The sequence below is a fragment of the Marmota flaviventris genome, chromosome 1, assembly GCF_047511675.1.
Source record: "Marmota flaviventris isolate mMarFla1 chromosome 1, mMarFla1.hap1, whole genome shotgun sequence".
NCBI lineage: Eukaryota > Metazoa > Chordata > Mammalia > Rodentia > Sciuridae > Marmota > Marmota flaviventris.
The window spans coordinates 214,504,986-214,530,323 of NC_092498.1; the positions used below are offsets into that span (position 1 = coordinate 214,504,986).

A 25,338-nucleotide genomic window follows, 5' to 3' on the forward strand; every position below is an offset into this window, starting at 1 on the left:
CTGTCATGCAGCAGCCCAGGGTCAGCACCAAGTAACACTTAAACAAAATTGTGGGAGGTGGGAATTTACACTTTGGGGGTAATGTTTGTATAATAGGCAAAATATAGACTCAGACTACCTTTTAATAATGTCATTCACTGTAGGAACATAAGAAAAATGATGAATCACCATTCAAAAAGAAACAATAGCAAATCTAGAAGCCAATGAATTAAAATTATATAAGCCCCAAATGAATTCTTTGAAGCAGACTTAAAATATTTGAATAAATGAATGAATAAGTCATTTCTTACAATAAGGTACTAGAGCATGTAAGATTATAATTCTTAGCAATACTTGAAATCAGAAAAGATTATCATACTCAGAAAAAATGATGTGATCGACACACTGGAGATTTTATGAAAAAAATATTGTAATTTTACCAAATTGGATGCTTTATTAAGGAAGTACTGTGGTTAAAGCTAGATTTAAAGATTGAATTCAACTTCATAGTTCTCAAACATAAATACCACATGTTTATTTTTGAAATTTGGTATTAGAAAAATGTATACATTGAATTTTATGCGTTAGAATGTATAAATTCACTCAAGAATTAGTGGGTAAAGGAAGAATTGAGTAGGAGAATTTGAAGAGAATAATTTTCTAAATATTACTAGACTTTAAGTCATGGACCAAAGTCCTCTGTCCCACACTGATCTCTGTGTGTTCCATTGCCACTGTGTCCCTGTCCTACAGCAGGGTCTTCAACAACATGGAGCCAGAAAATCTAACATGGGTTGCAGAATCCCTCCTCCTGGGACCCTTAGAGGTCCCAGAGCTGCAGCCCATCCTCTTTGGCCTGCTACTGACATGTACTTGGTCACTGTTGTTGGGAACCTGCTCATCATCCTGGCCACCAGCTCTGACTCCCACCTCCACACCCCCATGTACTTCTTCCTCTCCAACCTGTCCTTGGCTGACATCTGTAGCACCTCCACCTTAGTCCCTAAGGTGAACATCCAGACAGAAAGCAAAGCCATCTCCTATGCAGGCTGCCTCACTCAGGCATATTTTTTCATGGTTTTTCTATGCATGGACAATTTACTGCTGACCATGATGGCCTATGACCACTATGTGGCCATCTGCCACCCCTTGTATTACACTGTCATTATGAATCCCTGCTTCTGTGTCCTGCTGGTTCTAATCTGTCTGCTCATCAGCACTGTGGATGCCCTGGTGCATGCTCTGATGTTGCTGCGTCTGTCTTTCTGCAAACACCTGGAGATCCCACACTTCTTCTGTGAACTAACTCAGATCCTTAAGCTGGCCTGTTGTGATCCTCTCATCAATAACATTGTTGTATATTTAGCAACCATCTTCTTGGGTATTGGTCCTATGTGTGGCATAATTTTCTCATATGCTCAAATTGTCTTCTCCATCCTGAGAATCCCATCAACTGGTGGAAAGTATAAAGCTTTTTCTACCTGTGGGACTCATCTGTCTGTGGTTTCCTTGTTCTATGGGGCTGCTAGTTGGGTTTACCTGAGTTCTGCTGTTACTAATTCTCCCAGAATGAGTGCCATGGCCTCAGTGATGTACACTGTGGTCACCCCCATGCTGAACCCCTTCATTTACAGCCTGAGGAACAAGGACATGAAGGGCGCCTTGAGAAAACTCACCTCGGGGAACTTTTCTTTTTTCTGATATCTCAAGTATCCTGGTGTGGACTTCTAGAGTTAGGCAAAGAGATTAAATATTGGGCATATGTTATGATTTTGATATGAGATGTCCCTGCAAAAGCTCAACTAGCAATGCAGGAATCTTAGAGGTGATATGATTAGACTATGAGATGGTAACCTTATTGGTGAATTAATTCATTAATAATTTTAATGTATTAATAGTTAGTAATTATCTGCAGGTGGGATATGGCTAGATGAAGTTCATCACCCTGGACCATGTCCTTGAAGGATATAATTTGTCCCTGGTGTCTCTCTCCTTCTCCATCCTGGCTCCCATCAGTCAACCATCAGCCAAGAAGCTTTCTCTGCCAAGCCCTTCTTTCATATTGTTGTGACTTACCTCATGTCCACAGCTATGAATGTGGACAACCATGGATTGCCCCTCGGAAACCTTGAGGCCAAACTATACTGTTTCTCCTCTAAGTGGTTCTTTTCAGTCATTTTGGTCACTGCAATGAGGAGCTGTTTAAAAAAAATATGCTTGAGTCTGACTTAATCCTGTTTTCCTAGCCAATGGTTAATCGTGGACTTTCAAGAAAATAGCTTTGTAAGAAATCCTGTTTTCCCATGTTTTACTCCATATCACAGACCCACTATCTTGTCTTTCTGAGTTCAGTTTCCACACTTGTGAAAGGGTCAGACAAGCATCACACATTGGTAGTTACTTAGGGACTATCTCTATCTTATACGTATGTGTGAGATACCTTAATGTATGATATTGCTGTGGGCCAGGCTATATGGGCAATGACCAAAAAGACTCTGTTTTACCCTGAGACTCCACATCATGTAAGAAATGCTTCTCCCATGGGAACACCCTGCCTCTGTACCCATAGACAATTGCATAGCATCGCATATTTGGCAGCACAAAATGGCGATTCTGATACCATGTAAAATTATTCTTTTTGGTTCCCATTTTTCTTGGACAATGTACCCTGTCAGAGGTTGATTGTCCAGATGTTAGTAGCAATGCTTTTACTTGTACTCAACTAGGGTTATTTTGACCCACTTCCCCTTCTCCTTATGATTTTAAATCTCATGATATTTGGTTATGGTTTGGAATTATAGCAACAGCCACTTATGATTAATATGGTTTTGGACTACAAGATGTGCACTCAGACCCTGGGAGGGGCTCAAAGGGTGTAGACTTGTAGCCTGCCTCTTGGTCCAGGATCCTGACCGCCAGCTGATGAATAGTTTCTATCTCCTTCTTTAAGATCAACTTGGTGATTTATTGCAATCTCACCATAAAAATATGTACACAAAAACCAAATTGCATTAAGTAAGTCGAATTAAACCAGTACTTACTGGTGCACAATGCTGTGTTAGTAAAATGATAATAGATGTTTTCTTGCTTCAAAATCCACCTCTTCCACTGAACCACTTAACCCTCACTAAATCACTCCTCACTTCACCCCTTTCCCTTTCAGTAATCATCAGTTTCCTCTTGATTTTCTCCTCCTTTCTACCAGAATTTATAAAAACAATTTTTGAAAAAATTTCCATTTTGTTTTCTTATGTAATTTATGTATGATATAGAAATGCATTTCTCAATATCCAAACACAAGGAAGGTTCCTGTTCTTGCTTCCTGTTGTTTTATCTTCCCCTTTTTGCATTGTGGTCAAAAATGTACTGACCATAAATTTTAAAACTTTTTGTATTTAAAAATTTGCCTATAGCAGTGCTCTCCCATTTTGACTCATCATTCATTAGTTATTAAAAGCTTAAAATATCCCTTGTCAGCTTCAGAGAGCAGGTGCATTATTAAGGCCAGGATGCACTTACCGTGGCTTTCCAAGGACAAATATCACAAAAGATAAAAATTGTTAAGGAGACAGGGAAATGACAAATTCCCAGGGCCCTCAACATGCTCCTTGCCCTGGGTTCCCTCCTGTTTCCTTCCTGTGTCTTCCTTAACAGCTGCAGCAGATCCTCCTGATCCCAAGGTATCTGCATGCTGGGCTCCAATATGGCTGGCTGACCAGTCCTGCCTCAAAGTTGAACTCCCCACAGAGGGGAAAACACACCTTTGAAATGCACCTAATGCCAACGGACATGTCTAAACCATAGTGCACCTTGCCAACACCCCTTTCGCATGAGTAAAACTAGCTTTTTTGGGGGGAAGGAATCCTGACCCTGATGCTGTGTCTCTCAAATAGCAACCCTAATAAAATCCTTGCCTGCATATCTGCTTGCATGGTTTGCTTTCATTTCTACCACCACAAAATCAAAACCCCCCACCTAGCATCACATAGTGGAGACCACATTAGTCGAAGGATCCTGAGAATGACCAGACGACCATAAACCACCTTGTTATCCCTAGACTGATGGCCACCCTTGGAACTTTCCCACACCCACCCTTGTGAGAAATAGAAAGTGCCGTGGTCCATTTTCAAAACACCGTAGTTACCTTTAAATTTGAAATTACTGGGAATATTAAAAAACGATAAAACAAAAACCAAAAAACCAGGCTGAGCAGAAATAGAACAGAGTGGTTACCGGCAGATAATACCTGAGTGTGGCAAATTCAGAGGCCACACAAACAGGACGGGGAAAGGGACCAGCCTGAACAACAGAAATCAATTGCGTGGTACCAAGATGTACTCACCCCAAAAAAGGTCTTCCTGCCACAAGAGAATGAAGAGACGTGGGGACAACAAAAGTTTCATTTCTTAAAATAGCCCAATAGGAGCAGCAAAACCTAGGGTTTGACTCTGTGATTTGGATACAAACCTTGCTGCTCCACCAGGGGCAACTTATTTTTTTAAAATGGCGTGTCATTTTTCTTTCTTTCCTTTTTATTTTTTTTAATTCTAATTTGTTATATATGACAGCAGAATGCATTACGGTTCATAATACACATATAGAGCACAATTTTTCATGTCTCTGGTTATACACAAAATAGAGTCACACTATTTGTGTCTTCATACATGAACTTAGGGTAGTGATATCCATCTCACTCCACCATCTTTCCTATCCCCATGCCCTCTCCCTTCCCCTCCTACCCCTTTGCCCTATCTCTCACCCCTTTGCCCTATCTAAAGTTCGTCTAATGCTTCCTTGCTCTCCCCACCCAACCCCACTATGAATCAGCCTCCTTATATCATAGAAAACATTTGGCATTTGGTTATTTGGGATTGGCTAACTTCACTTAGCATTATATTCTCCAACTCCATCCATTTACCTGCAAATGCCATGATTTTATTCTCTTTTAATACTCTGTAATATTCCATTGTGTATATATACCACATTTTTTTATCCATTCATCTACTGAAGGACATCTGGGTTGGTGCCACAATTTAGCTATTGTGAATTGTGCTGCTATAAACATTGATATGGCTATGTTCCTGAAATATGCTGCTTTTAAGTCCTTTGGGTATAAACCAAGGAGTGGGATAGCTGGGTCAAATTCCAAGTTTTTCTGAGGAATCTCCATACTGCTTTTCAGATAGTTGCACCAATTGGAAGTCCCACCAGCAGTGTATGAGTGTGCCTTTTCCCCCACATCCTCACCAACACTTATTGTTGTATTGTTCTTGCTAGCTGCCATTCTGACTGGAGACATGTCATTTTTCTTCTTTTGTCTTTTCCCTCTTCCTTTCACTAGCTGTGAGGAAAACAAGATTCACATTATTCCTGTCCAAAACACAATTATCTGATCTTCCAATTACAGACCACCCCCACAAAGAAATCATGGACCTGGAAGTGGGAGAAGAGCTCTCTCCAGGTTAAAGTTGGACATAATGATACCCACTGATCATATCTGGAGAGGGGGACCCCTGCATCCCTTCTAAAGCCCTCTGTCACCAGCTCAAGGCCCCAGTATCTGGAAATTAGGGTCACATATCCTGAACTGGAAGGTGTTCTCTTGCCTATACAGACCTGATTGAAGACCTTACCCCATTTTCTCCAATTGGTTGTCTTAAGATACCTGATTAGAATATTTTCCAACAGCCCCACCCCCATTGGTTACTTTAGAAAGCCTAATTAGAATACTATCCACTTTATTTCCATTGGCCATTTAACAATTTGAACAGGTGGCAAGAGTTGTCATGGTGATAAGTCTTCAGTGCCTGGAGTTGTCATGGTGATAAGTCTCCAGTGCCTGGAGTTGTCATGGTAATGGAACTTACTGTAAATAGGGATGGGACTGATCTCTTTGTCTTGTCCTGCAGCAGTTTCTTGTTAATACCCTGTCTCCATCACTTTAGTGTCCCTGAACTCCTATCTAATAGGATCGAGCTTTCCATGTTACCTGGAGTGTACATCTGCTTTCCTAAATGAACCTCCATGTCTCTGACTGACATGGGCTAAAATTCTTTTCCATCATGTGTGTCAAGGACCCCACTCATCTCGAGTCCAGGCCTCCTCTCCAGTGACCCAGATTCTGGGTCTCCAGTTATTGCAATTCCTTAAAAGAAGCAGAATAAATTCCTTTTATTTGAAACTGATTATGGATTTCTTTAGGCTTGCAGACACCAAGAACTACTTAGAAGCAATTTTACGTTCATTACCATGCGGGAAGGACTTGCAAATGTCCGTGTTCTCCACTACTGGCTCTCAATGTGGAGTTTCTGGACCATTAGAATCAGCATCACCTGGAAACTTGACAGAAGGAAAATTCTAGGATTCTTCTGAAGATCTAGACATTGCCAAATTCTCCAATAGACCTTAAATATGTGTGTTTAACAAGCCCTTTTGGGATTAAGATGCACAGTAGTTTGGGGGCCAGAGAGGAATAATAATTTTCTTCTTTCTAGAGAATACTCACTTCATCATTCTTGGTCTCTTTTTGTCCCCTGTGGGTCGTTCAGGAAGGCTGGGTGTTGAGGACTTGGTGCTGCTTTTTTTTTTTTTTTAATCTCTGACCCTTGGGGGCTCATTAGAATGGTTCCTGTCTCTTTATTTGTAAAATCATTCATCAGACATTAAAAGGATCAGCCAGTACTTTCATGCTTCTGTGTGTCATCAAAGATCAGTCTTCCAAGTTCCAGAGTGGAGAGGGGACCCAGGCGGTGAGTGTGTAAGCCCTGCCCCTGTGTGCACTCCTCCTGGAGACACCTCAGCCCCTGATTCTGAGCAGGACATGGAGGTGATTCTAACCAAGAACAGGCAGAGGAAAGGTGTACATCTCCCTAAATGTGCTAAATGTTCCCTGATCAGCAGCTTCCTGACTGAGGGAGAGAGAGGGGACAGGGGTGAGCGTGGGACTGTACCTGAGAAGGGCTTTCTCCTGCATGCAGAGGGAGACATGAGGGGTGGGTGGTTTCTCAAAGCTCCATCTAGCAGAGGAGCATCAATGACGCTACTTAGAAATGTGTTCCTTCAATGCTTTTTATTAATTAATTTTTAATTTGTGGCAAATAGACATAACAAACTTTACAATTACAACCAGTTTTAAGTTGACAATTATAAGGCCTGAGTCATGTTCATGATGTTTTGCAAACATCACCAACGTCCATCCTCAAGACACTTTTCATCCTGCAAAACCCAATCTCTGGACCATCCACACTAACTCCTCACTCTCTGCCCCCAGCCCTCACAGCCCCGCTCCTCTTCCCCTCTCTGTGAATGTCAGTACCTGGTGTCCCATGGAAGTGCAGGACAGCCTCTGCCTTTCTGTGGCTGCTCACATCACCGAGCACAGGGTCCTCCAGGCTCAGCCTGTTGTGGGAAACGTCCTTCTGGTGAGGGCAGTGGCTACTCTGCTCTACCCACATGCCATGTTGGTTGCCTTCACTCCTCTGTACCTGGATGCTAGCATTTCTCCCACCTGCTGGTCCTGTGAATAATGCTGATGATATGGATCACCTTGGAAATCAAAGGCTCCCAATTGATTTAGCTCCTCAACTTCTTCACATTGAGAATGGAGGCTGAGCAGCTGTGTCTGGCCCTGACCAGCACAGGAAGCCCAGTCTGTGCTGGTTTCTGATGAATGCAGCCTGCCACAGTCTATATATGCATAGACTGCCTTTTATCCACTTGTCAGCTCTGTCTTATAAAAGCTTTTTGAGCCCCTGATTCCTGAAAGATGGAGATTTAAGACAGAAAATAGCTCTCCTCTGTCTTCCTCAAAGCTACCAGTAAACCAAACCCGTTTCCCTCCTCTGCCTCCTTCCCCAGCTCTAGTGAGCTCCCTAGTAGGGAAGTCATTTTTCCTGGTTCACTACAGTAAATGTGGGGTACACATCTCTCTAATACCCTGCTTCCAGTGTTTTTGGATAAGCAAACCCATAACTGTAATTACAGGATTGTGTGGTAACACTCTTTTTATCATGATTTATTTTTCAGTGAGGTCTTTCTAAGGTGCCCAGCTGACCATGAACTCCTGGACTCTAGAAACATTTCTCTGCCTTGGCTTCATGAGTAGCTGAGATAAATGCCACCGAGCCCCTATTTATTAATTTTATTTTTAATTTTCTGAGAAAACCTTTAACATTTTAAAAGAAAGTGTAGAAATCCTTTCTCATTGAACTTTTTATTTTTACAAATATATAAGCACCATTTTCGTTTCAAGAGCCCTAAGTGAGTGTCAATGAAGCTCCTGTATCAGTATATCCAGGGGAAAGGGAAGGTTCTAAACAGAGCTGAAACTTTTCTCTCCTGTGTTATACCAAGACAGCTTCTTCTTTTTACAACAACTGTGCCATTGTTAATAAAGTAACAACAGCAATAAATAATGATAATATTTCCAGACTCATCACAATATCCCTAGAACTGTGGACCTTTCTTCATTAATGTCTGCAAAGCTCAGTCCCTTGAATGACACAGCTGGACTTGGCTCCATTTCATTTCTCTGTCCTGTGTAGACTAATGTCCTTCTTCCTTCAGTTCATAATGCATCCTGTGGTCTGTGATCCTTTCAAGTGGCGCGGATACAGGCAGAGAGAAAAACATGCTTGACAGTCTCCCTGGTTCTCTCAGGACTCCTGCAGGACCCTCCGCCACTTCCCTTGGGAATGCACATCCTCCCACGTGCACATCCTCAGATAAATACTTAAATTTAAAAATTCATCTAAAAATCTAAACAATTGGTGCATATTGTTTACACAGAATGGTGGACTCTTTGTGGTGTACTCATGCTTGCGTGAAGACACAATTTGATCAATTTCATTCCCCAATGCTATCCCCCACCTCCCATGGGTTTCTCCCAAATCCCCTTCCTCTACTCTTCTTGTTTCCCTTCCAATTTGTTTTCCCCTTTTAGCTTCCACATAGGAGATAATATATGTAATAATTTGTTCTCTGAGTCTCACTCAATTTACTCAATATCAGGCTGTCCAAGTCTATCATGTGGTACCACAACGTACCACCTTTTCTTTATCCCTGAATCTGTGGATGAACACTTGGGCGGTTGCCCTAATTGACTATTGTGAATCATGCAGCAATAAACATGGCTAATCATGTGTCTCTAAACCATGCTGACTTTAGCCCTTTTTGACCAGTACCAAGGAGTGCTGGATCATATGGTAGATGCATTTTTAGCTTTTTCAGGAAAACCTCTTTTATTGCCATAGGGGCTGGACTAATTTAGCTTCCCACCACCAGTGGTCATTCCCACCACCATAGGTCATTCATGCCCCATACCTTAGCTAGCACTTTTTGTTATTTTTTATTCTTTATGCTTGCATTTTGGCTATAAAACCAGATATACAGCAAATATTAGGAGAAAAAAAGGAGAAACACTTTCACACCTAGGTGTATGCAAAGTCTTCCTAAATGACCCCATAGCTCAGGAAATAAGAAAGGAATTAATAAACATTGAATCAAATAGTTTCTGTACAGCAAGGGATAAAACGCAATAATGAGGAAACTGTCAGACTGGGAGAAAGTTGTGGCCAGCTCCTATTCTGAAAGAGGGCTGTGATCCCAGATGTACTAAAAGCTCAAAACACAAACCACTCAAATTAAAAAAAAACATACACAATAATCCAATCAATAAATGGTCGAATAGCCTGAACACAAACTTCTCAAAATGAGAAGTGCAAACGGCCAACTGCTACAAGAGAAAATGTTCAGCATATTTAACCACCAGGAAAACGCACATCAAAACTACACTGAGATTTGAACCTACTCCACTTAGAAGGAGAAGCAAGAAACTTTTGATACATTATAATTACACATAAAGAGCAGTATGAAAATTCAGTATATGTGTCAATGTACAGTGATCAGATGAAGGTGATTAGTATTTCCATAAGAACGTTTATCATTGCTTAGGTTTGGGAACCTTTGCAATATATTTTTTAGGTTCTTTATGAAATATATAACACATGGCTGTAAACCGTAGCCAGGCTACCGTGCTGTAGCACCCTAGAACACATTCCTGCTCTCGACTCTACAGTGGTCCATGTTCCCCAGCCTCCCTTTGTCACCCTTCTTCCTCCCATCCCTAGATCCAGTGACCACCGCTCTGCTGTCTACTTCTATGAAATCAAGTTTTTTTAGCCTCTAAATATGAAAGGAAACATAGAGTATTATTGTCTTTTTGTGCCTGGCTCATTTCACTTTCTGTCATATCCATCAATGTGGATGGAACCAGAAGCATGTCATTTGGCCATGACACACTTTAGTCAGTCACATATCTGCACATCAGCTCTTAGCACTGTTCACACTGGCAGATTTCCTGACTCAGCTAGGATAGGGAGTGTCCGTTTCACAAGGTGAAGATGGCTAAGAGGACATCAGCACACATAGGATTCGTACAAGCGCCAGGTACAGAGGGAGCCTGCGTGTCTTAAAGGTGTGCTGGGTGGAATGCCGTGGACACGTGACACAAGGCAGTGTTGGTCTTCACCTGCATCTTGGAGTTCTCTGCAAAACTCACACAGGTGAGGGCCCTCTGGAGAGCTCTAAGTGTGAGGGATAATAACAAAATCATTGCCCTATGGGCACAGTCTGGAAACTTCTGCTCAGAAAAAAAAAATCAGTGAAAATATGTGTGTCTGAAATGTTCTTTCCAGACATGATCCACTCATCAGACTCCAAGCTTCCTAGAAGGCAAAGCAATGAAAGAAACTGCAATTACAAATAAATAATTTTTAAAATGAATAAATGAACCAGACTTTCAAAAACACCAATCTACTTTTCTTTTCAGGACCAGATAGTCATTTTCTTTATGGTTGCAATAGTTGTAAAAAAAAAGACACAATGTTGAGATTCATTCAGAACTTTTAGAAATGTTTCTCACTTCAGGACCGAATCACAAATCATCATCACACACAGACGCACAGACACACACGCGTACGCACACACACATACACACACAGACACACACACACAAAGTCAATGTAGAAAAAAGGAATTCTTGGGGCTGGGATTGTGGCTCAGAGGTAGAGCGCTTGCCTAATATGCGTGAAGCACTGGGTTCAATCCTTAGCACCACATAAATATAAAATAAAGCTATTGGGTCCACCTATAACTAAAACATAAATATTAAAAGAAAAGAAAAAGGAATTCCTTTAAATTAAATAAGTCACAATGGAATGCTTGAGATGATTGAACAATATAATATCTTTAAAGGAGTGATTGGATTGCCTCATTTCTCACAAGGAGGAAGGAAAAAAAACATGAGATGGCAATTTTGAGCAATGCTCAACTTGGCAAGGATGGGCAGAGACAGAGAGAATGACATTAATGACAGACTTAAAATTCTTTAGGAAAAGATGTCATCAAACCAGGATTGAAACTGTATTAATAATTGAAGACCATTTAATACTAGGTTAAGTCAGAGCATTTAGGAGTGATAATTCCTAATAAATGAAATAGCATATATTTTTATTTTTGTATTGTAACATTAAAAACACAGTCATTTTATTTTTTAAATCATAAAATATAAATTCTAGAATGAGTGAGTGAAGAAGGGAATAAAGAGTAGAAGCTGAAGAGAGGAAATGTTTAAATAGGACCCACAATTTTAAGTCATTACCAAAGATTTTTTTCCACCAAGTGATAACTGGGTGTGTTCCATTGCTGACCATGTCTCTATCATCCAACAGATCTCTTTACCACATGGAGTCCGAAAACCAAACACTTGCAGCAGAATTCCTCCTCCTGGGACTCTCAGAGGACCCAGAGCTGCAGCCCATCCTATTTGGACTGTTCCTGTCCATGTACCTGGTCACAGTGCTTGGAAACCTGCTCATCATCCTGGCCATCATCTCTGACTCCCACCTCCACACCCCCATGTACTTCTTCCTCTCCAACCTGTCCTTGGCTGACATCTGTAGCACCTCCACCTTAGTCCCTAAGATGCTGCTGAACATCCAGACAGAAAGCAAAGCCATCTCCTATGCAGGCTGCCTCACTCAGCTATGCTTTTTCGTGGTTTTTATAGGCATGGACAATTTACTGCTGGCTGTGATGGCCTATGATCGCTACGTGGCCATCTGCCACCCCTTGCATTACATGGTCATCATGAACCCCCGCCTCTGTGTCTTGTTGGTCCTGATCTGTCTGCTCATCAGCACTGTGGGTGCCCTGGTGCATACTCTCCTGTTGCTGCGTCTGTCTTTCTGCAAACACCTGGAGATCCCCCACTTCTTCTGTGATCTGACTGAGATCCTCAAGGTAGCCTGTTCTAATACCCTCATCAATAACATTGTGGTTTATTTATCAACCATGCTGTTGGGTATTGGTCCTGTGTCTGGCATAATTTTTTCATATACTCGAATTGTTTCCTCCATCCTGAGAATCCCGTCCACTGGTGGAAGGTATAAAGCTTTTTCTACCTGTGGGTCTCACCTGTCGGTGGTTTCCTTGTTCTATGGGACTGCTCTTGGGGTTTACCTTAGTTCTGCAGTGACTGATTCTCCCAGGAAGGCTACAGTGGCCTCTGTGATGTATGCGCTGGTCACCCCCATGCTGAACCCCTTCATCTACAGCCTGAGGAACAAGGACATGAAGGGGGCCTTGAGAAAACTCACCTTGGGGACATTTTCCATTTCATGATTCTGTCACCTGCCTTGCCTGTGAGCTCTTAGACTGAGTCAAAGTGAGTCAGTTCTTCCAGAAAAAATAGTACCTCTTGAGATTAGGAGAGTAAAACAGCTGTGGGGAATGAGACCCTCAGGCCTCTCAGTAACCAAAAAGGGCAAATGCCCTCCAAGGACTCCCTGTTAGCCGGTGGCTGGTTAGCTGTTCAGGGCTCATGGTGGGTGCCCTTCCCAGTCCTGTCACTCAAACTCACTCCCATGCCAGGGGCACCCCTGAGTCAGGACCCCTTCCCAGGGACTCTGAAAACATAAACCACATGAGGGTGGAACAGTTGAGGAGTCACAGAAGCAGCAAAGTCCAGGACCCTGAGGATGGGCTGTCCTGGCTGCTGCTTCCCCCCACCCCACACCTGGGAGTCCTCTGACAGCTGCTGCTGCTCATCCTCACCCCAGGGCAGAGAAGCTCCTGCAGGGTGTGGCAGGGGCATGGGGGAGGTGACCTCAGGCACCAGGATGCAGACTCTGCCCTCCCTGGAAGTGGGAGTGCTCCCTGGGGAGGAACCCCACACACACTGGGTGCAGCAGGAATCCTGACTCCCTCTGTGTTCAGTTCCCAGAGCCAAGGATTTAAGGGCGGGCTCTTAACACAAATAGCTTGGTATTGAATCCCACTTTTCTATATTTTACTGTGTCATTTACTAACTAACTCTACTCTGATCTCCATTCCCCACCTTTATAACTTTCAGACGCATGTCACACACTTAATAATGACTTGGAGGAATGAGTCTCTTACACTGGAATGTCTGAAATAATTCACTGTGTTGGATGTACATAGAAATTGGTCTGCATTCAACATAGACAAATTAAACAGTAATTTCTGGACCTACAATCTCCTATTAATAAAGTCATAAACTTCCTTACTTCCCCATAATTCCAAGTACATTATTTTGTGTTGTGTGTGTGTGTGTGCACACTTCCAGCCTATCACATTCACTACTTATAAAATCAATTTCTCCCTTCACCTTTTTCCTTTCTTTATTTTCATCTTAATTTAGACCACTGGAAATGGTACAAATACATAAATTTGAATCAATACATTAAGATTTCTCATGTAATCCCTGTGATATGTAGAAATGCCTTTCTTAAAGTCTGAATAGTTGGAAAATCTCTTGTCACACTTTAGTGGCTTATTTTCAGCCTAGTTGTGCTGTGGTCAGAGAACATGCTCTCTGTATATTTTTACTCCTGTTGCAATTAAAAACGAGGCATATAGCACCTATCGTAAAACATATGAAGTGTTTCTCTGGTGTTGAATAAGTAATGTCATTAATTTTAATGAGTACTGAAAGCATTATTCTATGTATGTCCAAATTGTTAATCATGTTCCAATATTGTTTGTGTCGAATTTTGTTGATGTCTCGTTGTATTGTCATGGAGCTATACATATTAAAATCACATAGCATCATAATTTGTCAATTTCTGCCGGTGATTCATTCAAAGGATCATAAGGGAGTTCTAATTCATAATTTTATAATGTCCTGGTGCATTGGATGTTTAATCTTTTTGCAATTACTTTTGTTATCTATGGGTGTGTCTTTGCATTGAAATTTCCTTCCATGGGGCACAGTGCAGTTACACAAGCTTTCCTTGGGAGCTACAGGTGATGAGAATCCTGGATACTTCATATTTGCAAATGGTTGGCCTCCCATTCACCTGTGGTTCTGAGACCCATCTCTGTGTGGTCCCAGGCCAAGCAGGAGAATCCAGACTCTCATCCTTCACTCCTGAGTCTGCAGACACCTAAACCTCAGCATAAGACCAGTCCTGGAACTCAGCTTGCCACGGTGGAGCCCCATACTCTTATATCTCCACACTGAAATTTGTCATGGTCCTTTAAAATAAAAGAGCTTTAAATTTTTAAATAAATCCTGGATGTGGTAACACACAACTGTAATCCCTGTGATTAGAAATCCTTAGACAGGAGGATTACGTTTGAGGACAGCCTCCTCAACTCAACGAGACCCTGTCTCCAAATAAAAAAAAATAAAAAGAACTTTTGATTGGACTCAGTGGTAAAGTTGTTCCTGGATTCAATTCCCATTAAAGAAATAAAAATTAAAATTAAAAAATTTAGTTGATTTACTTCTCATATTACAGATAAAGGAGCAGAGGAATACAGAGGTTGAATAATGTCCTCAAAGTTGCAAAGCTGCTAAGGGTTAGTAAATATTGGATCCAAATTGTCCAAAGTCCCCATTGCCCCACCCTTCCATCCTACACCCAGCAGTATTGGATGTACAATCCATCGTGGGCACACAAAAGGGAACTCTGTTTATGGAATTGCACGTGTGAGGACTGAGATTACAAAGTGCCCGCGCCTTGTGATTACAAAGTGCCCGCGCCTTGTCTCAGAGCCCTTTGAATGGAGCTGGGAAGCCTTCTAGGGTGGAGGGCCCATGCATCTCCTCCCCTGAATATTTGGGACTGGGCCAAACTACAGGATCTGTAGCACCTGGACCCTCAGTTACTCTTGCTGTGCTCATGGCTGATTATCAACAACAGCCAATAGGTTTTCAAACCTGTCAGTGACCATTAGCTCCCACCAATTCCAATTTGTGGATAACAACTTGTATAGTCGTGATTTTTACATTTTTAAACTCTATCCTTTTCCACTTTGGTCACCACACACTACAGTTGCTCCTGGCCCTTGGGTCTCCTTATACTGCAATTCCTAAAGGTCCTAAAACAAACATCCTTGACTGTGGCCCGATTGTTGGTTTTTCTGTGAGTTTGCTGACACCGGGATCTTCTGGACAAAGGTAGCAGAACCACTGTCATGTATTGTGTCCTTGCCGATTTTAATGAGCTACACTGTGGGTTCTCAAAGTGGAGTTTCCTGGGTCAGCTGTAGCAGCGTCACCTGGAAACTTGGTAGAACAGAATTCCTAGGACATAGGCCAACCCTAGTAAGTCTGAGACTCTAGGGAAGTACTAGCGATGTGTACGCTAACAGGGCCTCTCACTAAGTCTGAGGACCACAGTAGAAAAGCAATCCTTGTCTTTCTGGAGAATAGCCAACTCCTCACCCTCCCTCTGTTCCCTAGAGAAGGGAGATGGAGGCTGGGTATTGAGAGCTCTGTGACTCTCACTGTCTTATATCTCTGACCTCTTGGGACTCATTATGGAGGGTTCCTGACCATTTCTGTGTAAGAACCACTCAGAATCACCCAATCCTCTCTGTCCTCTGTCACATGCAAGGATCAGCCCCCAGGATGTTAAAATAGAGGCTCAGAGCTGGTGAGTACTCAGAGCTGGTGAGCAGGTTTGGCCCTGCCTTGCCTCCTCCAGGATTCAGAATTCCCTGTCTTTTCTGAGCTGAACTTGGAGGTGATCCTACCAAGGACAGGAGGAGGTAAGAGCTGCATCTCCATGAATGATTTTAAATATTTCCCAATCTTCATGGGTAAGGGAGAGAGATGGGACTGGGGTGAGAGTGGGCCATTCACTAAGGAAGGAATTCCTTTCTTGACCCGTGAGAAATGAGGGGTGGGTTCTTTGTCAAAGCTCCACCAAGGAGAGGAGCATAAATAAAGAAAATCAGACAGTGTCCCTTTAACATTTTTATTAATATTTTTTTTTAAATTGTGGTTAAAATATTCGTAACAGAGGTTACATTTTGGCCATTTCAGTGGCATTGGGTACACTCAACAATGGTTCTGTGACCATTATCACCATCCACTTCAGGACATTTTTCATCTTGCAACACGAAGACTGTTCCTATACCCACGAGCTCTTCATCCTCTTCTCCCCCATTCTCCTTTCTGTCTTCATGGATTTCAACACTCTTTGTCCCTCATAGAAGTGGAATCACATATATACCTTTTTGTGACTGGCTGATTTCCCTTGAGAACAAAGTCCTCCTGGTCCAAGCTGGAGCCTGTGTGAGGGTTTCCTTCCTTTTACAGGCTGAGCCTTATCTCATTGTGTGTGTTTACCACATTGTGGGTCTTTATCCATCTGTGCCTGGGCACTGGGGTCTCCCACCTTCTGGCTCTTGTGAATAATACTGCTGTGAATGAATGTGCACAAATATCTCTTTGACACCCTGCTTCAATTATTTCAGAGGTACACTCAGAGGCTGAAGCGGAATTGTTGGATCATGTGGTAATTATCTTTTCAATTTTTTCAGGAAAATTTTGATATTTTAACACAGTTATATAAAGACTGTTTTCTTAACTTTGGAATTTTCCAAATGTATAAGCTCTATTCAAGTTTCCAGGGTACCTTTTGAGAGTTAATGACCCAGACAACAGCCTATTTGTTCCACTTGTTTTCTGTGTTTTGGGTAGAATAATGTCCTTCCTCCCCTGCTACACAACATCCTATGGTCTTCTTCTTCGTTTTTTTTTGTTTGTTTGTTTGGTTTTTTTGTGTGTGTGTGTGTGTGGTGCTGGGGATTGAATCCAGGGCCTTGTGCATGCGAGGCAAGCACTCTACCAACTGGGCTATATCCCCAGCACAACCTATGGTCTTGATGCTGATGTCCAGTGGCCTGAGTGTCAACAATGGCTCACCCAGCAACTGTCTGCCCAACCCTGGCAGGCGTGGAGGCACAGGAAAAAGTGCTTGACCATCTCCTGTGCTCTACTCCATGCACACCTTCCTCTCTCCACATCAGGTATGAATATGTGTCCTTCCCAAACTCACATACTGGGTTGAATTGACTCACTTTTTTAATTTTATGAAATTTTAATTAATAGACAATACTTGTGCCTATTCATGAAGTGCTTTGTGATCATATGTATCCAATGGGTAATAGTCAGATCAAGGTAATCAGCATTCCCTTCTCCTTATTCACACATCATTTCTATGGGTTCAGAATGTTTGAACTCCTCTCTTATAGGTCATTATATAATATATGATAAATGGTGTTGCAATCTCTATTCACCCTACTATGCCATAGACCCCTAGAACTTATACGTCCCGTGTAACTTTGTTCTGGTACCTGTTATCTGACCTCCCCATGTCACACCTGTACCTCACCTCCCTAGCCCCTTATGACCTCTCTTCTACTTTCTACTTCTGCTGCAATAAAATTATTTTTCAGTTTTCACATATGAGTGACAGCATGCAGTGTTTGTGTTTTTCTGCCTGGGCTATTCCACCTTGTCATTTACAGGAATATGTATGCAGCTAGAGTTGTTTCATTTTGATGAGAGTAGGACAGGGCACACTGTCATCAATAATGTGCTTACTCACCTGCTCTTAGACTTGTTCACTCCTGCTGACTTCTTGACTTACCCACAATGTGGAGTGTTAATTTTACAAAGTGAGTATGGCCAAGAGTCCATCACCCCATTTTTAATTATGCCAGAATCCAGATGTTGGAGGGACATTGAGCGAGGACTCAGTTTACTGGATGAAATGGCGTTAACAAAGTCCTCAGGAAGTGTTGGACTTTCAATAACCTCTCTGGTTGCTCTGCAAAATGCACAATTTTGAATGCACTCAGGAGTGCTGGGGGTGGAGGGGGCGTGGATAATTTCAAAACTATTGCCATAGGAACATTTTCCAGAAAGTAGCAATCAAGGAAAAATATAGACAAAAGGTTAGTTTCATAAAATACACAATGTGTTTGTGTGTTTCCAGACATGGTCCACTCATCTGGCTCCAAACTTCCCAGTAACAAAATAAATGAAAGCAACATGTCATTACAAAAGAAATAAAACAGCTCTTCAAAAACAACATCACTTATCTTGTTTTAAAGACTAGACAGGAATTTGTATTATGAGTGTGAAAATTTTTAACAATGGACAGAATATAGAGTCATTCAAACTTTTTAATGATGTCCCTAGCTGTAGGAACAAATGACAAATTGTAGTCTACAACAAGCAATTCTCATATACAAAGCAATTCCTTCAAATCACACAGATTCCAATGCAGTGACTCTATACAATTGTAAAATACTATAAAGTAGGTAAAGGAAAAATGAACTGTGTCACTTCTCATTATAAGGCAGTAGAGAAAGAAAAATTACAATTTTCAGGAATAACTAAATTTGGATAAAGAAAGAAATGAGCAAGAGAATTTGAAGGGAACAGTTGCCTAAGTATCTGTAGAATTTAAGTCCTGGACCAAAGGCCTCTGTCCAACATTGATCTCTGTATATTCCATTGTCCCCAGGTCCTATCTTTATTCAGGTTCCTCAACAATATGAAATCCAAAAATCAAACACATGCAGTAGAATTCCTCCTCCTGGGACTCTCAGAGGACCCAGAGCTGCAGCCCGTCCTCTTTGGCCTGCTATTATCCATGTACCTGGTCACAGTGCTTGGGAACCTGCTCATCATCCTGGCTGTCAGCTCTGACTCCCACCTCCACACCCCCATGTACTTCTTCCTCTCCAACCTGTCCTTGGCTGACATCTGTAGCATCTCCACCTTAGTCCCTAAGATGCTGGTGAACATCCAGACAGAAAGCAAAGCCATCTCCTATGCAGGCTGCCTTGCTCAGGTATATTTTTTCGTGGTTTTTCTATGTATGGACAACTTACTGCTGACTGTGATGGCCTATGATCACTATATGGCCATCTGCCACCCCTTGCATTACACGGTCATCATGAACCCCTGCCTCTGTGTCCTGTTGGTCCTGATCTGTGTGCTCATCAGCACTGTGGGTGCCCTGGTGCACACCCTGCTGTTGCTGCGTCTTTCTGCAAACACCTGGAGATCCCCCACTTCTTCTGTGATGTGACTCAGGTCCTCAAGATGGCCTGTTCTAATACCCTCATCAATAACATCATGGTTTATTTATCAACCATGCTGTTGGGTATTGGTCCTGTGTCTGGCATAATTTTTTCATATACTCGAATTGTTTCCTCCATCCTGAGAATCCCGTCCACTGGTGGAAGGTATAAAGCTTTTTCTACCTGTGGGTCTCACCTGTCGGTGGTTTCCTTGTTCTATGGGACTGCTCTTGGGGTTTACCTTAGTTCTGCAGTGACTGATTCTCCCAGGAAGGCTACAGTGGCCTCTGTGATGTATGTGCTGGTCACCCCCATGCTGAACCCCTTCATCTACAGCCTGAGGAACAAGGACATGAAGGGGGTCTTGAGAAAACTCACCCTGGGAACATTTTCCATCTCATGATTCTGTCACCTGCCTTGCCTGTGAGCTCTTAGACTGAGTCAAAGTGAGTCAGTTCTTCCAGAAAAAATAGTACCTCTTGAGATTAGGAGAGTAAAACAGCTGTGGGGGTTGAGACCCTCAGGCCTCTCCGTAACCAAAAAAGGCAAATGCCCTCCAAGGACTCCCTGTTAGCCGGTGGCTGGTTAGCTGTTCAGGGCTCATGGTGGGTGCCCTTCCCAGTCCTGTCACTCAAACTCAGTCCCACCCACCTCCCATGCCTGGGGCACCTCTAAGTCAGGACCCCTTCTCAGGGACTCTGCAAGGACAAACCACATGAGGGTGGAACAGTTGAGGAGTCACAGAAGCAGCAAAGTCCAGGACCCTGAGGATGGGCTGTCATGGCTGCTGCTTCCCCCACCCCACACCTGGGAGTCCTCTGACAGCTGCTGCTGCTCATCCTCACCCCAGGGCAGAGAAGCTCCTGCAGGGTGTGGCAGGGGCATGGGGGAGGTGACCTCAGGCACCAGGATGCAGACTCTGCCCTCCCTGGAAGTGGGAGTGCTCCCTGGGGAGGAAACCCCCCCTGACAGGTAGCTGAGGCCCCTGCACTCCCACCTCTAGCCCCACCAGCCACCCCAGCTGGGAAGCCATTTTTCTAGTAATATTCAAACAATAATTCCTGTCCATCTTCCTACTCATTGTTTTCTTCACGCACTCTTTTAAAATTTTTTTCTTAGTGCATTATAATTGCACATAACAGTGGAGTTCCTAGTGTTCATTGTGACATAATTATACAAGCATGGAATTTAATTTTGTCCATTTCCACCCTCATGTCTTCCTCTTCTCCCTCTTTTGTAAAAAAATTATTTATACTACTGGCCTTTCTTCTGCGTAGTTGTAGTTTTTTTATTCAGTGCATTACAGATGCACATCAAGGTGAAATTCACTCTCATGTATTCACGTGGGTACCCAGGACCGGGTCCTCAGTTCCCTTCCACCATTCCTTTCTTTCCTCCTCCCTCCTCCCTCCCTCTCAGTCCCTTTCCTCTATCCTACTAATCTCTCTTCTGTTTTCATGCCACCCACTAGTTCTTGAGGGAATTTATTATGCCTCATGATTCTTAAAATAAAACGTATGCATTTTTTCTAAAGCTAGAACATAAAACAATGAAAACGTATGATGTTGTATTGGTTAGGAACTATCAACGCCTTAATGCTTTTGCTAAATCTAGCATTAAATTGTAGTCAGTTCTTCACACAGCATCAAACCTGGTTTGATGACATCAATTCCCAGAAAATCTTAACTCTGTCATTAACAAGATATTCTCTACAGAAGGTTATCATTACAAACCTCAGATATTGCTGAAAATTACTCTGTCACATCTTATATATCCTCTTTGTAAGACATGACATGTCATTTAACCCTTTAAAGATATTATACTTTACAAGTCCATCAAGCTAGTCCATTGTGAACTGTTTAATTTGAAGAAATATCTGTAGCCAATAGAATTGGTCTTTTTTTGGACTGTAGTTTGCTATTTGTTTCTGAAATGAAGAACTTTATCAAAAAGACAGAATGAGTCTCTATTTTATCTGTCATGTAAATGCCACACCCATATGATAATTTCTATGTGATCTTTAAAAAAATGGTTATACTGTTAGTTAAGATTATTTTAAACCTATACAACTGATATTATTCATGTAGAATGTGAGCTTTGGAAGGAGACATGCTCATGACAGAAGTGGAGGGAGGGGCTCTGGAGAGAGCAAAGGAGAGGAGCGAGCAGTGTTCCCTGTGCATCCACACTGGCTGGGCAGGGGAAGGGCACTGCAGGGTCAGTGCTGAGTTTCAGGCCACTTTCAGGATCACAGACCACATGATGTTTTATGAAGCAAGGGAAGAAGGATATTAATCTACTCAAACAGAGAGAAAGTGAAGCTGAGCCAAGTTTGCTTGTGCATTTTCTATGAATAATGCATGATGGGCTTTAAGAAAAGACCTAAGGGCCTGGAGATATGGTGACTACTCTAGAGATACCAGCTATAATTATTGTTGCTGTTGATACAACAATAGGAAGCCATGTGGCAAAAGGGAAATTTGTCCTGGCCTACACACACACAAGTGTCACAGTAATAATTAGTGTGGGACAGTCCCAGTGGGGCACACCTGTAATCCAGCTATTTGGAAGGCAGAGGCAGGAGGATCATAAGTTAGAGACCAGCTTGTTTAAAAATAAAAAGGGCTTTTAAATATTACTATTATTACTGGAGTCCTAGGCCAGAGGCCTGACTCAGCAAGGAGGCGTCAGACAAGTCATCAGGTCCTGACACTCATCCTGAATGACAAATAGAAAAAGTAATGGGGAAAAGCAGAAAAGGAGCTCTAATCAGGACAACCAGGGAGACAAGAGCCAATAGCCTTGTTATTAAGGATCTGGCAAACTTTGAGGTTTAATTATGTAGAAGAGAATGAGGGTAAACGTTCAGGGGTTGCATTGTTAGAGGCTTTGCACAGCTGTCAAAGCAGACCATCTTGACCAGGCATGGTCTCATAGTTCTTCATCTCAGGGTTTGGCAGGCCGGGCATTTTTGGTGATAAGAAAGTTTCTGTTGCCTCACAAAATGCTTATTGATCAGTCCTGTTGCCCCAGGAATCTCAGGTGACTCAGAGCAAAGGAGACAGTTGCAAAAAGGAGGCAGAGATTCAGGTGAAGGAGCCCACATCCTTGTTTCCCTGTTAGTAGGACTTGAGCAGAGATCCTCAATCCCGACATGATCCTTCCAGAGAAGGGCATGAGCCTGGGACTGGAGGTGTAGCTCAGTGCTTGCTTAGCATGTGTGAGGCCCTGGGTTCCTTCCTCAGCACAAATGAAATAATGTGTGTTGAAGAGGTTGGCGAGGCAGGGAAGAAAGAGGAGATAGGAGGGAGAGAGAACATCCACAGAACAACACCTGAGTGGTAAGACAGAGGACTCATTTGGAATCCACCAGGACCCTCCATCAAACCAAAGGGCAAGCTGACCGGGGATATACTCACCTCCTTTCCTTGAATCTCAGTGTCTCCCCTACAGCGATGGATCTTTAACCAACCATGTGAGTCCATAGCCAGGAGAGTCTCCTGCTGCCCTTTCTGGTATAAAAACAATAAGAAAGTTCCTGTGTAAGACCCTGCATTCCATCCCTAGCAACACACACACACACACACACACACACACACGCACCATAATAAAAAAGAAACATTGAAAGAGACTTCTGTTTTGTACTTGAGTGTGTGTGTGTGTGTGGGGGGGGGGTGGGTGTGCGTGTTTTCACATGCTGTGGATTGAACTCAGGGCATCACACGAGCTGGGAGAGCACTTTACCACTAGGCTACATCCCCACTCTGAGAAAGCTCTTCAATCAGATCCAGCTATTCCAGCTCTGGGTATCTCTCCAAAGGAAAGGAAATCAGTATACCAAAGGGACACCAGCATGCCATTGTTTATTGTGGCACTATTCACAATAGATAAGGTTCCCTGTCCATCAACATATAAGTGAATGAGAAAAATTTGGTGCATACACAATAGAGTATTATTCAACCAAATAGAAAATGATTTTTTTTTTTACTGGCAGGCAAATCAGGAAAGCTCAGCTGACTGCATTTGATTGCCCTCCCACATAAGAAATAAGCAGAAATGTAAAAAGAAAAAGTGAATTAAAGTTGTGGCTAAACCTGGAAAGGCAGGTAGCTCACCTCCACCAGTCCTACACAGGGGGTCACAACTCCCAGAAGCAAAAGTCAGGAAACATGTGTACATAGATTTAGTACACAGCACAGGCTGTGCTGGCCAGAGGACATGTCAGAATTCCTGTTTCCCTGGTGCCCACCTAGGCACCGGGATAGTTTTTCAGTTTCCACTTGAGAAAGTTCATTGAGGGGAAAACAAAAACAAAAACATAAAAACTTTTACTAGGAAATGGAAGGGCAAAAGTCAATCTGGAGCTTTTAATTTTAAAGGGTCCCTGTTACAGTCCTGTCATTTACAGCAAAACAGATAGAAATGGAGGACATTATGTTAAACAAAATGAGCTAGACACAGGACTACAGGTACCACATGCTCTCCTTCATATGTAAGAACTAAGAAATAAAAGTTGACTTTAAAGTAGACTAGTGATTCCTAGAGAATAGGAAGGGTTTACAGTTGGGAGAGGGTGGAAATGGGTGGTTGGATTTGATTGGTTCATGCTGCATGTGTGTATGGAATCTCATATATCAAGAAGTTCAAGACAGGTGAGGTGGCTCATGCCTGTAATCCCAGCTACTTCAGAGGCTAAGGCAGGAGGATTGCAAGTTAGAGGCCAGTTGGTGAATTACTGAGACCCTGTCTCAAAATAAAATAAACTGAGCAGTGACACAGCTCAGTGGTAGAACACTTGCCTAGCATGGGTAAGTATACACACACACACACACACACACACACACACAGTGTCCAAGTAAAACATAAAAAGTGCTGTGGATGTTGCTCAGTGATAGAGCACCCAGCATGGCAAAAATAAAATGTTTAAAAAAGAAAAGAAAGATATGTGTGAAAGTCTCTACCACTAGGCACTCCAGTTATAGTGGAAATATTTTTTCCCAGTAGATGTTTGTTTGTTTATTCATTAATTCCACAAAAGCTGATAGCTCAGTATAGCCATGTTCTGTTCTAGATTCTGCATATGCAACGGTACAAGAACTGATGGGAATTCTTTTTCTCTGGGGGCATTCACCCATGAAGGTAGCAATATGCAATAAATAAGAAATGTAAGTGTAGCTGGCACTGTGATGTGCTACTAGATGTATTACCCCACCTTCTGGGAGTACTGCTGGCAGGCAGCTCATCATTGTTAGCCCTTTTCTGGGACTTCCCCAGAAGAAAATTATTACTGTACTGAAATTCATGCTTCCTTCCCAAGGATGCAACCAAAGGGTGATCAATACACAACTTAAAACCTGGTCCATTTGCCACAATGTGGGACAATTCTCCAGCTACATCTCATCTCCATATTGCTTTGCCAGATGAATGGACAGCATGATAGTCATCTTTTCATCACTGTGACCAAAATATCTGACAAGAAAAACTTAGAGGAAGAAAAGTTGATTTGGGCACACAATTTTAGAGATTCAGTTCATGGTCAGTCAACACCATTGCTCTAGGCCTGAGGGGAGGAAGAACATAATGGCAGAAGGGTATGGTGGAGGGAGGAGTGCTGCTCCATTCCCAGTAGCTAGGAAGTGTAGGGAGAGGGACCACAGGGAATGAACCCTTCCAGGGCACACCCCAGCAACCCACCTCCTCCACTTGTGCCTCAATTGCCTACCTTTGCCACACAGTCCATTAAAAGTAGGATGTACTGGGCTGGGGATGTGGCTCAAGTGGTAGCGTGCTCGCCTGGCATGCATGCGGCCCGGGTTCGATCATCAGCACCACATACAAACAAAGATGTTGTGTCCGCCGAAAACTTAAAAAAAATTTTTTTTAAATTCTCTCTCTTTCTCTCTCTCTCTCAAAAAAAAAAAAATAAAAAAGTAGGATGGACGGATTATG

At 42.5% G+C, this 25,338-nt stretch overlaps 2 protein-coding genes and 1 pseudogene across 2 annotated transcripts; all 3 read left to right on the top strand.

The window, feature by feature from the left end:
- Nucleotides 1–846: 846 nt before the first annotated feature.
- LOC114107474 (olfactory receptor 7C2-like) lies at nt 847–1,680 on the top strand. The gene is made up of 2 exons (XM_071603531.1): nt 847–1,183; nt 1,451–1,680. The coding sequence occupies exons 1-2, from the start codon at nt 847–849 to the stop codon at nt 1,678–1,680; spliced, it is 567 nt and encodes a 188-aa protein (XP_071459632.1).
- Nucleotides 1,681–11,721: 10,041 nt separating this feature from the next.
- Nucleotides 11,722–12,660, top strand: LOC139702438 (olfactory receptor 7D4-like). Its single transcript, XM_071603568.1, has one exon. It carries the CDS (start codon nt 11,722–11,724, stop codon nt 12,658–12,660), a length of 939 nt encoding a protein of 312 aa, XP_071459669.1.
- A 6,197-nt stretch (nt 12,661–18,857) lies between these two features.
- Nucleotides 18,858–19,792, top strand: LOC114083040 (olfactory receptor 7D4-like; annotated as a pseudogene).
- Nucleotides 19,793–25,338: the final 5,546 nt, after the last annotated feature.